This window comes from Halichondria panicea, chromosome 12 (genome assembly GCF_963675165.1).
Source record: "Halichondria panicea chromosome 12, odHalPani1.1, whole genome shotgun sequence".
NCBI classification, from domain to species: Eukaryota; Metazoa; Porifera; class Demospongiae; order Suberitida; family Halichondriidae; genus Halichondria; species Halichondria panicea.
This window is the reverse complement of record NC_087388.1, coordinates 5,114,310-5,129,221: the sequence shown is the minus strand read 5'-3', so window position 1 is coordinate 5,129,221 and position 14,912 is coordinate 5,114,310. Positions and strand designations below refer to the sequence as shown.

At 41.2% G+C, this 14,912-nt stretch overlaps 4 protein-coding genes across 6 annotated transcripts; 3 read left to right on the top strand and 1 right to left on the bottom strand.

Moving 5' to 3' along the window:
• Positions 1-102: 102 nt before the first annotated feature.
• Positions 103-7,241, bottom strand: LOC135345189 (mucin-17-like). 2 transcript variants are annotated; one of them, XM_064542556.1, is made up of 3 exons: positions 7,112-7,241; positions 6,205-6,988; positions 103-5,913 (listed from the first exon to the last, which is right to left on the bottom strand). In XM_064542556.1, the coding sequence occupies exons 2-3, from the start codon at positions 6,883-6,885 to the stop codon at positions 181-183; spliced, it is 6,414 nt and encodes a 2,137-aa protein (XP_064398626.1). In that variant the 5' UTR covers positions 6,886-6,988; positions 7,112-7,241; the 3' UTR covers positions 103-180. The 2 variants fall into 2 exon arrangements, with proteins under 2 accessions (XP_064398626.1, XP_064398627.1); XM_064542557.1 differs by having other exon boundaries at positions 7,081-7,204.
• Positions 7,242-7,282: 41 nt separating this feature from the next.
• On the top strand, positions 7,283-9,975 carry LOC135345273 (uncharacterized). The gene is made up of 6 exons (XM_064542691.1): positions 7,283-7,356; positions 7,431-7,662; positions 7,996-8,437; positions 8,902-9,024; positions 9,315-9,446; positions 9,727-9,975. The coding sequence occupies exons 2-6, from the start codon at positions 7,456-7,458 to the stop codon at positions 9,876-9,878; spliced, it is 1,056 nt and encodes a 351-aa protein (XP_064398761.1). The 5' UTR covers positions 7,283-7,356; positions 7,431-7,455; the 3' UTR covers positions 9,879-9,975.
• A 131-nt stretch (positions 9,976-10,106) lies between these two features.
• LOC135345283 (regulator of microtubule dynamics protein 1-like) lies at positions 10,107-12,352 on the top strand. 2 transcript variants are annotated; one of them, XM_064542705.1, is made up of 7 exons: positions 10,107-10,268; positions 10,947-11,264; positions 11,354-11,443; positions 11,504-11,559; positions 11,625-11,700; positions 11,806-12,078; positions 12,178-12,352. In XM_064542705.1, exons 2-7 carry the CDS (start codon positions 10,989-10,991, stop codon positions 12,223-12,225), a joined length of 819 nt encoding a protein of 272 aa, XP_064398775.1. In that variant the 5' UTR covers positions 10,107-10,268; positions 10,947-10,988; the 3' UTR covers positions 12,226-12,352. The 2 variants fall into 2 exon arrangements, with proteins under 2 accessions (XP_064398775.1, XP_064398776.1); XM_064542706.1 differs by having other exon boundaries at positions 10,118-10,268; positions 10,930-11,264.
• Positions 12,353-12,441: 89 nt separating this feature from the next.
• On the top strand, positions 12,442-13,902 carry LOC135345291 (regulator of microtubule dynamics protein 1-like). Its single transcript, XM_064542723.1, has 6 exons — positions 12,442-12,848; positions 12,947-13,036; positions 13,092-13,147; positions 13,199-13,274; positions 13,417-13,578; positions 13,689-13,902. Exons 1-6 carry the CDS (start codon positions 12,573-12,575, stop codon positions 13,734-13,736), a joined length of 708 nt encoding a protein of 235 aa, XP_064398793.1. The 5' UTR covers positions 12,442-12,572; the 3' UTR covers positions 13,737-13,902.
• The last annotated feature ends 1,010 nt before the right edge of the window (positions 13,903-14,912 follow it).

Sequence of the window (14,912 nt, the reverse complement as noted above, 5' to 3'; positions counted from 1 at the left end):
AGTCTATATCGTAGATAGCTATAATATCTAGATCAGAGTATAAATCTAGCTGTTTTTTTAACACTAGAGCATGCAGCATGCAGTTTCACATGCATGTATACATAACAAGAAATATTTCATGAGAGAGAGAAGTGGAATAAAAAGTGTGGTGCAAACTTAACTAAAATAGTTACGAATTGTTTAATAATTGAACCTATGCCGGGCGTAGTGATAGACTGGTGGATCTATATATGGTGGAGGTAGGACTTCAGGCTGCGGCAATAATCTTTCGACTAGACTCTGTGGCAACGGCATAGCTCGCATATCGTCTCGGTCACTGTCACTGTCCTCTTCATCTTCGACGGCTTCTTCTAGTAACAGTCGTCGTCTCTGTTCACGTAGTGCTTGCTCGTTGATAAGAATTACCGGGCGTCTGCCTCTTTGTGGAAGGTCAAGCTCACCAGCTAGTATGACTGGACGACGATGTAAGAATGCTCTCTTCATCGAAGGATTGAAAAGTTGCTCGCGCTCTGAACGCCTTCTTCGATACAGTATGCAAGCTATGATACCGCAGCAGAGACATAAGCAAGCTAGTATGACGGCCGGTATCACTGTAGCTAGTAGGAGAATTTGATCGGTTACTGGTATAGGATTTAGAGCTGGAGTTTGTGGTGTATCAGTGCCAGGAGTTGCAACGAAATCTCGGCATGGCCCGTCAATTTGTGGTACGTTTGTGGGCACAAATGGTAACACAGTTGAAATGAAGCGATCTGTATATGTATTCTGATCATCAGAGATAGTTATTATTTCTTGTGCCCAATCTAAGAAAGCAAAACAGTCACCATTTGCTATAGAGAGATTTGTAAAGGACACTGCAATACTTCCGCTTGAGAATGACCCAATATAGATGTCAGAATTTCCGGTAGGTCCAAACGACGATAAAACATTATAGAGATCAATTTTTGCAGTGAGATTTTGATTGAAGAGTTCAAATTCTCCCTCAAAGAATACCATCAACAAATTATTGATCGGTTGTGCTGCTGGGATTATACGGACTGTTACTAGATCATGAGCAACTCCTCCGTTAATGTCTTCGGCTCTCAATAAGAAAACATAATCAGTGAGCAACCCAGATGCCAACTGATTATTTAATGGCAACCCTTCAATAACGAGCACACCTCCTGATAAGTATCGCAGCTGAATCCATGTCGTATTGGGTAGGCTATTTCCGCTGGAGTCAAGAAGTGAGAGCTGCAATTGACTAGTCGTTCCACTCTCCTGATCAAAGAAAGTATTTTCAGGTACTGTAAATTGAAATGCTTGTCCTTCGTTTACAAGAAGAGTGCCAATTTGATTGAGCGACACAGGGGGTGTGTTTTCAGGTGAGGGGGTGGGTGTGGGGAGAGGAGTTGAAGACGTCATTACAAAAGATGATGTAACCATTGAGCTTGTTGCAGTAATAGTGGTAGGTATGGATTCCAAAGTTGACATAATTGTAACCGTGGGAGAAGGAGTAACATCGAATATGCAAATAAATGTTCCATCCTGTTTAATAACGCATATTTCTTCTTCTTTGCATGGATTAGAGGAACAAGGGTTGACATTTATACCACACAGTGGTCCAGTAAAACCTTCGGGACAAATGCAAACAAATTGACCGAACAAGCCGTTAACACAGGTTGCATTGTTTAAGCATGGCTCCACAGCACACTCATCAATATCAATAGAACAGTTTCTACCAGTGTAGCCGAGAACACAATTACAGGTGTACGTAGAAATTCCGTCTATGCAAGCCATGGTACCATTGATGTCACATGGTTCGTCAGTACAATAATCAATGTCTATGTCACAAAGCTCCCCCGTCCATCCGGGAAAGCATCCGCATCGAAAATCGCTTCCAAGATCAAAACAAGTTCCGTTTCCACAGCTGACAAAATCGCATATTGAAACATTAGGAGAAGGCGTAGGTGTAGGTGCAATGAAGACACTTGATGCGATGGAGCGAGTTGAAGTAATACTTGATTCGGAACTTGAGGTCTGAATAGAAGTTGACACAATTGAGGTCTGAATTGAGCTGGTTAGTGCAATTGAACTTGATGCAATAGGTGTTAGAATTGGAATGCTAGTACGCGACACCAACAGAGTTGAGGTAGTTATATTGACACACTCGAATATACCGCTTCCAAGGTCTGTACATATCTCATTAATAGAACAAGGATTTGGCGAGCAAGGAGTTAGGTCTATCTCACAGAAGGGACCAGTGTATTCACTACCGCATTGACAACTAAAATTCATGCCCAGTTCGTTCACACAGGTGCCATTGTTCAGACAAGGTTCGGGAACACAATTATCGATATCTACTGAGCAGTTTCGGCCAGTGAAGCCAGGTAAGCACACGCAAGTGTATGTTGAGTTGCCATCGATACATTCACTAGTGCCTTGTACGTCGCAAGGCTCAAGAGCCATAGCCCCTGAAAATCCTGAAGAGCTTAGTTCCAAAGAGCAATAATCGATGTCAATATCACAAAATTGGCCAGTCCATCCGTTAAAACACTCACAAATAAAGTCTTGTTCGAGATTAATACATGTTCCATTACCACAGTCAGTAAATTCACACGGCAATAAAATTGGGGTTGGTGTCGGTGAAATAGACGGTGTAATTGATGTAGGAATATTACTACTGGAAGGAATTGAGGATGAAAATATCGGAGTAGATGGAAACAGCATGATAAAATCTGTAGTCAGGGTAGGGAAAATTATTGTCTCTGTAATATCCACTGTCGTTGTGGGTATGGATCGTGTGCTTAGTGAAGGTAGTAGTGTGGTGTCAGTGAGTGTTGAGGTAGATGTGGCAGTAGAAGTAAATGGAGCAGACGATGGAGCGATGGTTATTAGAGGTGTTGGAGATAGAGATATAGCTGCAGAGGTGGTTGTCAGCTGCAGAGAGGGGCTGGTGAATCGAGACAAAGAAAAAATGGGTGAGGACAGTGTAGACGAGGAGATAATGGACGAGGGTGTGGGAGTTAGCTCTAATGAAGTAATGGTTGTAGTTGGTTCCGGGAAGAAATCCATGCTTGTAGTTTCCGGAAACAAGACGTCAATGCTGCTGGTCTCTGGAAAGAGGATATCAGTCGTAGTAGGAACAAAGACAAGGCTACTTGCAGTAGGTGAAATGAAGTCACTAATTGTGGGAAGTAAAATATCCATGCTACTTGTCTCAGGAAACAATAAATCAGTCGTAGTAGGATTGAAAATGATGCTACTTGTAGTAGGCGAAACAAAGTCACTAGTCGTAGTAGGTGAAACTAAGTCAGTAGTCATAGGAAACAAAATGTTTATGCTACTTGTCTCAGGAAATAAAACATCGGTCGTAGTAGGAACAAAGATAGTCGTACTTGTAGCCGCAGAGTCACTAGTTGCAGGAAACAAAACATTGCTTGTCATAGGAAAGAAAATATCGGTACTTTCTGGAGTGAGGAAGTCACTTGTGACTGGGGAAGAAGTCATTATTGATGAAGACACAACGGAGGATGAAGGAGTGAGAGAGCTTGTCACAGGGAAGTTGAATGAAGGAGTGAGTATGAGAGAGGTTTCTGTGAGTGTTTGTTGTATAGTGGTGGATGTCGACATGAAGAATATAGGAATTGAGGTTGTTGAAATATCAAAGAAATCGGTTGTTGAAATATCGAAGAAATCTGTTGTTGACATAGCAAAAAAATCGCTTGTTGATAAACTTGAGCTGCTTGGAGTTGGAATTAACGAGGATAGTGGTATACGAGATGTGAGTGGTATGAGGGTAACCATAGGTACCATAGTCGTTGTAGGTGGAAGGAAAACCTCACTCAAACTTTCACTAGGAGAGATTGCCTCAGTTGAAGTAGATGGTGCCAGTGTGAATACCGTTAGAGGTATTGAAATAGATGTTTCCACGTCAGAAGGTGTAAACATGCTGATGGACACAGATAACTCAGAGGTAGGCATGGGCATTAGTACTACAGTTCTTGTTGGGGTTATTATATCACTCGATCCGATAGTAAACAATACATTCGTACTTGCTACTGATTCAATTACCATAGTAGTTGTTGGAGGGAAAAATACGAAAGATATGTCTTCAATACTGCTACTGAAATCTATCAAGCTTGACGGAGCCAAAGAGAGAACAGTGGGCGTGGGCGTAGGTATGGGCGTGGGAGTGGGTGTGGGGGTGGGGGTAGAAGTTAGCATTTCTGTTGTAAAAACTGCAGTTGAAAAGGGACTCGAACTAACCCTTAGTGATGTTGATGCTAATACAGTAGATCGAGGAGTGGAAATGTCAATTAAACTGCTCTGTAGGGAAAGACTTGGTGTCAACATTGTGGACACCCTCGGAAATGATGAACTCGAAAACTGAGATGAGCTTGATATTGAAATTGTTGTACTCCGTACAGTAGATGTTAAAAATGGACTTTCTGATAAGTTGATACTTGGCGATACAGATACACTGGTCGAACGAATGCTAGACAAAGTCATGGTTGGTGTTAGAGATATCAATGATGAGAATGATGAGAAGAATATGCTCGTTGAATCAAGAATTTCGATACTTGGATTGATACTGAATGAAAATATTCTGCTTCTAGTAGGAGTTACGATCATTTGCATTACAGTTGTCATACTCTCAAAATCAAATGCACTGCTCATCAAGAATTGAGGCACCGTGGTGAACGCTTCAATGAACTCGGAGGACATGATAGCAGCATTTGATGAAGAAGCCGTAGATGAGACGGCAGTTGGAACTATTTGACCTGACATGAACGTAGCGATTTCCGAGGAAGGTACTACTCGCACTAACAGCGCAGAGGGTAAAACTGCTGCTGACGTTTGCATTATGGTAGTAAATTGATTCGTAGAAATTTCAGCAATGCTCAAAGAACGTGTAGTAGAAATGTCAGCAATGCTTGTAGTAGAAATATCAGTAATGATCAAAGAACTTGAGGTAGGATTGTTAGCAATACTTGAAGAAATTGCTCTCAGAATGTCGGCAATACTTGAAGAATCTGCTTTAGCAACATTTGAAGAACTTGTAGCAGGAATGTCAGCAAGTGTGGATGTTGGGGCTATTTCTGAAGTTGAAGCAATAGCAACAGATGTAGTGAGAGGTGTATTGGGAATATCATTGTCATAGTTATAGACATAATCAAGGCCATCATTTTCTTGTCTCTTGGCTCGATTACGAGGCGTTTCAATTTCATCGTAGAGTATATTATTAGATTGATCGAGTACAGTCGCTTCTCTATTGATAAACCATTTGTAGCAGTCGACCATCGCATATCCATCATCATCCAGAGCTATTCCATTGCCACAGACAGACAGAGCATGATCCATCAACGTAACTGTGCTAGATAAGTTTACTGTGTTCTCAATAGCATCAATCGGCTGACAATCAATCACAAAAGACAAAATGGTGGCATGAGTAAGAACATTCTTGAAATCAACTGCTGCAAGCTGACTCCAAAGCTTTAGGCTTTCTTTGCTGCTCCAATTTATTCTGTTAAGCCAAATCTGATTCGAACAAACACCAACGAGATCCGATACTGACAGAAGGAGATTAGCTCTATGCAGAGGTTTGAGATAGCGGAAATCTCTTATAAAGAGAATGTTTGCTAAAATAGAAATTTCATTTGGAAGGCAATGCGAAGGAAATGTTGATTTTGGTGTACAATCTTTTGTACTTTTGTAAACAGGCGATATGTCCATTGGGTACTGGGAAGGTGCTGCGACTTCAATTGATATTACTTCACTGAAGTGATTTGTACTTCCGTCACTGTTCACAATACGAGCATCAAGAATGAGATAGATTTTGCCTTGGTCTTTTTCCAGGGGAATGCCTGATAATTCACCAGTGCGAACGTTGAGGTGTAGCCAAAATGGAAGACCTTTTTTACCAGCCTCTGTTGCCTGTTTGTATGCAAGTGTGTGTTTTCAATTAACGATTTGTTTACTAGTAATTGCAATACACACAAACAAGAGATAAAGACACACCCCTAAACTTTAGCTGACTGAGGTAGGTATATGAATAATGGTAATCAAATTCACGCTCATGAATTATCATCAAAGATGCATTTGCACAAGACAGACCTCACAAACACTGTTGTATGAATTTTATCTGTAATGCATTCCCTCAAATGTTCAGCTGTTGCTGCTATGCACTTATACCCATTAACTACAAGAACTTGGGTGGTATTTTACCTGAAATTGTATTGATGTGTCTTGTTCATTATTTCCGTCCAGCCCTTGCGAGTTAATAATAATTGTTGCTCTGAAGAGGTAGCCAACATGTGCCAATGTGTCAGTTATTTGCAGTGGTGGCTTTTGGGTCAACGTTTCTTCTGTTTCCAGTTCCTCTATGATCCATGTTTCCGGAGAATAAAACACGTCTTTCAAAGAGGGTGACAGTGATTTAGAAAAGGATTGGTCGATAGGAGATGTACTGTGGGCATGTGCGGGAATTGTTAGTGCCAGCACAAGTAGAGTTGATATTGCAAAGTGCTGTAATTGGTGTAAAAACGGTCTCTTTTGTCTAGATGAAGTATGTGACAACTGTTTTTGGAGTTTTGGCGACTGTAGCTTAGTACTGTGCCGTGGATAGTGATCACTTAGGTTAGTCTGCTTCGTTGTATGATTAGAAATTACCTCTAAGCCATCAGCTAGTTTGCTGTGCCTCTCATTTTCACATTGTTCTGTTCGTAAATCAGTATTGATTGATTGAAGATGCATTTTTGCAGACAATGTCATAGGTCCGGTCAGTGTTCTGCTACATATTGCAATGTAGGGTTCACTTGAGCCATCGTTATTCAAATTAGTGTGCTCAAAATCTCTTGCAAACGTCTTGTCCTGTTCTTCTTCAACAAAGGAGCAATCCGTCTCCATCTCCAAAGAGACGCAAATAGTAGCTCAGAAACTGATGTTCTCGAATTGTTTGTTATTTAGGTGCAAAAAGCTCACAATAATCACTTCTGATGATTATCTAGATCTGTATAATGGCATAGAAATAACTCAATTACAATAATTATAGCCTGTGATTATTGCATGCTATATATTATAGCAACCACATTGAATGCTTACACATGCTTGATGGAGCTCCTACAGTACTCACCTCTACTCTTTATTCTTGTGTCAGTTCTAGTATTGTAACAGCATCTCCTTCAATGCCACCATTGGAACTGTTAGAAGTGCAGTGCAGCAACGCCCCCTCTTCAAAAACGAGATCCTCCCCCTTTTTGATCACGAGAACAGTACGCGCAAGTCACATGTAACACTCAAACTAAGGAAGTAGATGTAACGACCCTGGACCAAGCCCCTGGACATAATTCTGTTCTGCCCAGATCCTGAAAGTACAGTGTAAGTGATTTGTGTACAATAGATGAATATCACAAGCTAGCCTTGTTACATCGTTGTATTTCTGTCCCACTCAGAGAGCTGACAAGAGCCCACCCTCCAATGCCAACTCCAAGGCGACGTGGTCGTACCACCCCCACTGTCAACAGATTCAGGAACTGTGTGTCTTGCGGCTGTGGTAACAGTATTAGACGAGCGTCCTGTCTCAATTGTGGTAACCCTCTGAAGAAGACACGCAGCGGTAGAGCAGCTTCTCGGAGGAACTCGGGTGTTGCCATGGACAACCAGGACGAACTGATGGAGACCAGCGTAAGTACTGGGGGGGGGGGGGGGGGGGGGTCATGGTACAAATGTACAACAATGAACTGTAGTGTTGCATCTTTGAATGACCATGGTAGCTCAATGTGAGCTCTTTCAGATGACTATTAAATTGTTTTGGACAAAAAAGCATGCAAAATTAAGCCAAGCATACCATCGACTATAGTTTTTCCTTGGCTTTCAAAGATAGAGTCATAGTGATATTATAGGCCAACGGAACTCAAGTAGTACAATTGATGACCACTCAAGGATTTGAATATAGACACTCTTGTGTACATGTACATACGCTCACCTATGCACTCAGGACAATAATTCTCCCTGTAGTTTGAAGGTCAAGAGATTGCCAAGACTGCTGAGGAAGGATCGGCCGCTTCTTCCCCGCCCCCCTCACACCACTCACACCCCTCAACCCCACCCACGCACTCAGAAGAACAATCAATCACAGAAATACCCAATACGGACATTGTTAATACAGCAACCACACCTGAAGAGCAGAGCACTGTCTCTCCATCAATTGCACCACAAAACACCACTGAAGATACATCCACACAAGACACAGAGTCACAAGTATCACACTCTCCGCCCACACATCAACCCACAGCCCTACCCGACTTTCTCTCGGCTCTACAAATGAAACCGACAGCGTCCCAGCCGACGACGGTGCAGTCTGTGGGTGATCCTGCTAGTGAGGGCGGGGGGTCCAAGGCGGAGGAAATGGACACTAAAGAAGGAAACAAAGAGTCGCTAATGGAGAGGTATCAAAAAGGTGAGTACTTACAGAATGCAAAATGTGTTGTTCTTTGATTGTTGTGGATCAAGACATTAAATTTTGTTATCGTACGTAGACTAGGTGTTTGTTCTGTACTGTATGAGCATAAAAAGTCTCTTTAATAGTAAATTTGTATGTATTTACATGCACAATTGAGATATACGTTTGCTAATACCCTCTGTATTATTGTTATAGACCTCAGGCTCTAAGGCTAGAGCATTGAACCTAAGCTAATCAGTGGACTCTTGTACAAACACCATTATTAAGAGCAAGGTCACACCGAAATGGTGGCCTTTGTTGAGGAGTTGTTTTGTACCAACTGCTGGGTGTCTGGTCTTATTTGCTTTCTTCAATGGTGGCCGCGTTAGGAGTGTGGCCACTGTACTCTAGCTTATGACATAACATGTGTATGTACAGTACAAGTGTTGAATGACCTCCCTCCTCCTCCCCATCTTCCCCAGATCCTGGCAGTGTGTTGCAACTGCTCCAGTCTGTCCTCTCACTAGACAAGCTCTCTCAACTCCTCAGCAACGAACACTCCTCCAATGCTGAGCAGCTCGAGCAACTGCAGACTAAACTAGAGGGTAAGCATCCATATTAACTTATGCATGTACTTCTGTATTATTAGTTTAGCCTGATATGTAACGTAACCAAACCTGTTCTGGTACATTATTACAACAACAAAGGCGTGCTCATGTTGATATTGGATTTGTGGTAGATTGGATAGTGTCGTGAATGCGATTATCTTAAGTTTTGCTGAGCGTTTATTGGAAGGTATTTAGACCAGCTATAAATCTTTCCATAAGTTAATTAATACGCAACATTTTCAGAGTTACATAATTTCCCTCCCACATGTAACTCCCCTCATTCCCAGGTGCCTACAAGACACTGAAGGACTCTGCCCAACACAAGGCCGCCCTCACCAAGACAATAGGAGAAACCAACGACAGGATCAAGGGGAAGCGTAAACACCTGGAGGATCTCAGAGATGACCTCAGGGTGTTGGGTGAGCAAGACATTCATTAGTAGAGCATTGTGCGTCATTTTGATTGATTTCTAATCAGAATTCTGGAAATTTATCCAATTCTTACTCTTGTGTATGTGTATACAGATTACCCTACAGTATAATTAGATCAGCCTAGCATGTAGACTGTGCTTGTCAGGCCACCTCTTTGTTAGCGTGTCCAAGGGTGACTGCATTAGAGACAAGGTTCTCTGCATTCGTATTTACTATGACGTCCACTCCACACACACACCCAACACCCCTCTCCACACACACACTACAGGTGAAGAAGAGATGGCATTGAAGAAGCGACGAGACTCCACCCACACGCGATGCTCTCAGCTCAAGCAGAAACTCAAGGCCAGTAGGGAGGCATTGCAGCAGATAGCCGCTCTAGAGAACCCGGACTCTGTACAGACTAAAGAGAGTATCTAGAGGCTTAGAGGGTGTGATCGCATAACTACATTGTCACTATTGTCACTAATTATTGATGGTACCTGTGTGTGTGGTTGAATTGTGTTTTTTACATCACTGCTGTTGTAAATGGTCATTCCAGGTAAAGATCGTCATTAGAGCTAACTGTTTCTGTATCTCTATAAAGATCGTCGAAAACGCTGCAACTCGATTGAGAAAGAGCAATGTGTTTGTTACCTCGACGACCTTTCCCACATTTCACTGCGATTTTGAGGGGTGGGGCTGCTCCTTTTTGCATAGTTTAGCTATAAAGCTCCTATAAAGCTGCTAGCTAGCTGTAATTTAGTATTGGAAGTACACCCAGGTCTTAATTGGCTCCCAAGGACGTCTCTTTCTAGCTACATGTACTAGGTGAGCTACATACAATATCTACCTCACAACAATCTACACATGCATACACAACACTGCCAATGTGATTAAAAGGCCTTTTATTTCTAGTCTTAGACCCTAGCATAATTATATATACTGATACATAATTATGTGCATGCCCTGAGCTACTTAGCAGTAATCACATTGTGATTGGATCATGCCATGGTGTGCTTTTAGGAATTTGATAGATTAACCTTCCTCCATGCACACATGCACACACCTTTAGAGATCCGTACTATAGCTGTACTGATGCCTGTAAGGGGAAGGTGTGGAAGTCCTATACTTTATCTATTGATAATTATTGGCCTCCTTGCATGAGAATTTGCTGATCGAAGCATTAAACTTGTACCAACAAAATAGAAATCTAGTTGCATTGCATCAAGTAGCTATATCAAGTATTAACACCACTGTGCAAGGGTGTACCAAATTACACCAATTAAAGCATATGGGTCGATGTAAGTGTGATAATTATGATTATACTCTTTGTATGCCTATCTATAATTATATAGTTTGCTTTTGCAATTGTTACAAAACAACAATGAAGACAATGTACTTAGTACTACGTACAACCTTCTCTTGTTAAGCTCTTCTAATGATTGACCTCATGACCAGGTCCATTATATGCTGAAATTTATTATCACAGATGTATACACCTTATAGATTGATCAGCCTAAATTCGATAATCTTGTCCTGACATCACTAATGGCAGCACAAGCGGATATTAAAGGGTTACTAGAACGTTCTGACAGCCTCTTCGAAGAGAGGAAATTTACGGAATCGTTTGATTTGCTCGCCCCGCATGCAGATGGTAGCTCTGATGATCCTGAGTTGCTATGGCGAGTGGTCAGAATGTACTTTCGCAAGTATAAAGATGCACTGTCTACAGACAAGAAGGAAGCGGAACAACTTGCAAAGAAAGGATTTGAGATTTCAAAGAAGGCGGTGACATTAGGCAGTGAGATTCCTAAATGCAATCTAGTAAGGAATGTTACTACTTTTTAAGAATCTATAATTATATGCGATAGAATACTACAATCTTTTCAACTGCTAAATTCATGCACATGCAGATGGCAGGCCTGATGCTTCGCTACTACAGTGACACCCTTGGCAGGAAAGAAAAGATGGCCAACTTAAAGCAAGTAAAAGGGCACTTTGAGGTAAGACACTATAGCTAGCTATCAACAAGCATGGCTCCAATTTGTGCTTCATCACTGCAGAGAGCAGTTGAGTTGGATCCTAATGATATGGCAGCAAGACACGTATTAGGAATAGTGTGAGGCATTCATGCATGATAGTGTTAATCAGTCATTGTCACACAAATGTTGTAATACTATGCAGGCACTTCAATGTGGCTTCCATACCGTCAGGGGTGGGATTTCTATTCAGCAATGTGCCTAGCTCAACTTATCAAGAGGTACGTATTTTATAGATCAATGTGGATAAATAAGTTCTTTTATAGCGCTGTTACTGATTTTATATCGTAAGCCATGGAATATGCTTGTGTATAATTATATTATAGGCACTGAGTCACTTTGAGGCCGCTGAGAGGCTCAATGATGAAGGTCTCATTCAAAACTGGCTGCTACTGGGCAAGACACACCTCAAGCTGAAGAACAAGCCAGAGGCTAAGAAATGGCTGACCAAGGTCACTGAGAGTGGGGACAGCTCTCAAAAAGTGGTTCATGAATCTTTAGGTGCAACTGCTCAAGGAACTGTATTTGGTGTTAGCCTTGGTATGGTTCAACTGGATGATCTCATGTGTACTGGGAGGGAGGATCCTCTCTTACAAGAGGTAACTAGCTGTAGATGCAATGCAGAAAACGTTTGGTGTACTAACTGTGTATACGTAATTTCTGCCTATCACTTGTGTGTATATCCCTCATGCATGCAGGCAGCCGAAGCCAAGGAAGAGGCTGAGAAGCTACTGAAGAAGCTCTGAACATTAATTACGTTTCTACAGATACACCGTTGTGCATAATCATTATACATAATTATAAAACCTCAACGCATTCTGAATAATAATTATTGTCTGTGACTTGCATGTACAGCAATTTTGTTTAATTATAATTATAAGGCAACCATGAAAACAATGTACAGTCTGTCTTAATTACCACATGATCAGTCCATTATAGAATTCACACTACTCTGGCTGAGATTCATATCATATACAATGTGCATGTGACCTTAGCTATTTTATCATCCCTTAGTTTAACCATAACAAATCAAGTGCTGTGCAACAGCTAGCTATAAATACTTTAGTACTATTAATAGTATAATTATACCACTATGGCAGCACAAGCAGATATCAAGGAGGTTCTAGAACGTTCCGACAGCCTCTTCAAAGAAAGGAAATTGACTGAATCATTTGATTTGCTCGCCCCGTACGCAGATGGTAGCTCTGATGATCCTGAGTTGCTATGGCGAGTGGTCAGAATGTACTTTCGCAAGTGTAAAGAAGCACAGTCTAAAGATAAGAAGGAAGTGGAGCAACTTGCAAAGAAAGGATTTGAGATATCCAAGAAGGCGTTGGCATTGGGTAGTGGAATTGCCAAATGCAATCAGGTATACTGCCAGTACAAACAATATTAAGCTGTTCATTTTACGCCGTGATGGCTGCTTGGTTAACCTTTAGTTTATAACTGCTAAATTCGTACATGCAGTTGGCAGGCATGATGCTTGGTTGCTACAGTGACACACTCGGCAGGAAAGAAAAGTTGGCCAATTCAAAGCAAATGAAGGAGCATTTTGAGGTTCGGTTATCATTGAACATAACTGAATAGTAAATTCATTCTTATTTTACTGTAGAAAGCAGTTGAGTTGGATCCTAAGGATATGGCAGCAAGACACGTATTAGGAAGATGGTGAGATAATATAATCATTGTATCCATTGTGTTTACTGTGTGTAATTGTAGGCACTTCAATGTAGCGTCCATACCGTCTGCGGCTGGATTTCTATTCAGCAATGTACCTAGCTCCACTTATCAAGAGGTAAGTGTCAATTTATGGTAAAACCGATTGTTTACTGGATTACCCAATGAATTTTGCAACTTCACAGTATGTACAAAGGCATAGCTATATAATTATAGCGCTTCATCAATTATACCACAATAAGAGTGCTGATTTCATGCAGGCATTGACTCATTTTGAGGCCGCTGAGAAGCTCAATGATGAAGGGGTCGAATTCCTTCAGAACTGGCTGCTATTGGGCAAGACACACTTGCAGCTGAAGAACAAACCTGAGGCTAAGAAATGGCTGACAAAGGTCACTGAGAGTGGAGAAAGTTCGCCAGAGGTAACTGTGTTTAGCCAATCTCAATGCTGACCAACATTTTACATACGCATTCACAGAATAGGGGAAAAAAATTCTGAATTTACTCGCCTGTATTTCCTATATGCATGCAGGTACTTGAGGTCAAGGAAGAGGCTGGAAAGCTCCTGAAGAAGCTCTGAACTTGACTGTTTTTAGGCAAAGTGAAAGTCAGCTTTTTAAGTATAATAATATATAGCTGTGCAAAAGAATCCATATAATCATCTCAGTGACTTAGTCTTTCACTTTGATCTGAATAACTTGAATTGGCATTATAATTATATAAAACTTGGTGGTTCATAATTATAATATATACATTAATTTATATACACCAATGAAAATTACCCACTATAATTATATACATTATAGCTATATAGACAGTATACTAAAATATAAAGTTCTGTAAAGCATGTGGTACTGCATGTTAAACTAAAAAGTCAGCTCTTGTATTATAATGAGATGCATTATTCCTTTGACATTTTGCTGGGCATGCATGCATGCGCGCATGCAGTCAGAATTACAGGGCATTCTCAATAGCACAACTGTGTCTCTGTTGATGAACCCACAGTGACAGTGAACAGCAAGGGTTTTGAAGCCAAATTTGAGCAAACGATTGCTGATCCTACCTTTGAAAAAATAACAGGCAGGTATGTACCTCTTGTACAGAAGATGGTAGTAAGAGCTACCACACATGATTTCGATTTTCTCTTTGAAGATGCATGATGATTCAAACATACTGGTCACCTTTGACCCAGACACTAAGAAACTTGTTACGCCTGAAGTACAATCTTGGTCTGAACTTATGGGGGAAACTGAATTCTTCCCTTGCAAATGGTACAAGATCCTAGCAATGTGATGGTCAGATCTCCAGCTCTTATATACTGGTGGTATTTCAACTACTAACATTCCTGTCCATCGAGTCAGCGAGCCTATACCTGTTCACACATTGCCGGTTGAGGTAAAAGCACAGAAGAATCGCAAGCCCATAAAAATACCATCTTCTGCTATTCCAAAACAGCATGTGGTTAATGCACCATCGAGTAGTGCTCATATAAAGAGGCATGCATGATATAGATATTGCAACAGATGGAGCTAAGGTGATGCATGGACAGGCAGATTTATGCTCAAGCGTTGGAATGTTGAGAGATGGGACGACAATTAAACAACCATCACTACACACTCATGGAGTATTAACACAGTTCATTAACAAGAAAGAAGTAGAGCCTCCTTTGAGTGTATCCATGCACCTAAGTCTTCCCCCTAAAGCCGAACCATCACAAGTACTCCTGTGTCTACTTCTCGTGATCCATCAGTAAACA

Bases quoted from the DNA above. Each gene is read 5' to 3' on its own strand.
- LOC135345189 (XM_064542556.1), bottom strand. From the start codon at position 6,885: ATGGAGACGGATTGCTCCTTTGTTGAAGAAGAACAGGACAAGACGTTT. The intron at 5,914-6,204 runs GTAAAATACCAC...GCATACAAACAG, and splicing joins ACACATCAATACAATTTCAG to GCAACAGAGGCTGGTAAAAA.
- LOC135345273 (XM_064542691.1), top strand. From the start codon at position 7,456: ATGCCAACTCCAAGGCGACGTGGTCGTACCACCCCCACTGTCAACAGA. The intron at 8,438-8,901 runs GTGAGTACTTAC...CATCTTCCCCAG, and splicing joins AATGGAGAGGTATCAAAAAG to ATCCTGGCAGTGTGTTGCAA. The intron at 9,447-9,726 runs GTGAGCAAGACA...CACACACTACAG, and splicing joins AGATGACCTCAGGGTGTTGG to GTGAAGAAGAGATGGCATTG.
- LOC135345283 (XM_064542705.1), top strand. From the start codon at position 10,989: ATGGCAGCACAAGCGGATATTAAAGGGTTACTAGAACGTTCTGACAGC. The intron at 11,560-11,624 runs GTGAGGCATTCA...AATACTATGCAG, and splicing joins AGACACGTATTAGGAATAGT to GCACTTCAATGTGGCTTCCA. The intron at 11,701-11,805 runs GTACGTATTTTA...ATTATATTATAG, and splicing joins CTAGCTCAACTTATCAAGAG to GCACTGAGTCACTTTGAGGC.
- LOC135345291 (XM_064542723.1), top strand. From the start codon at position 12,573: ATGGCAGCACAAGCAGATATCAAGGAGGTTCTAGAACGTTCCGACAGC. The intron at 13,275-13,416 runs GTAAGTGTCAAT...GATTTCATGCAG, and splicing joins CTAGCTCCACTTATCAAGAG to GCATTGACTCATTTTGAGGC. The intron at 13,579-13,688 runs GTAACTGTGTTT...ATATGCATGCAG, and splicing joins GTGGAGAAAGTTCGCCAGAG to GTACTTGAGGTCAAGGAAGA.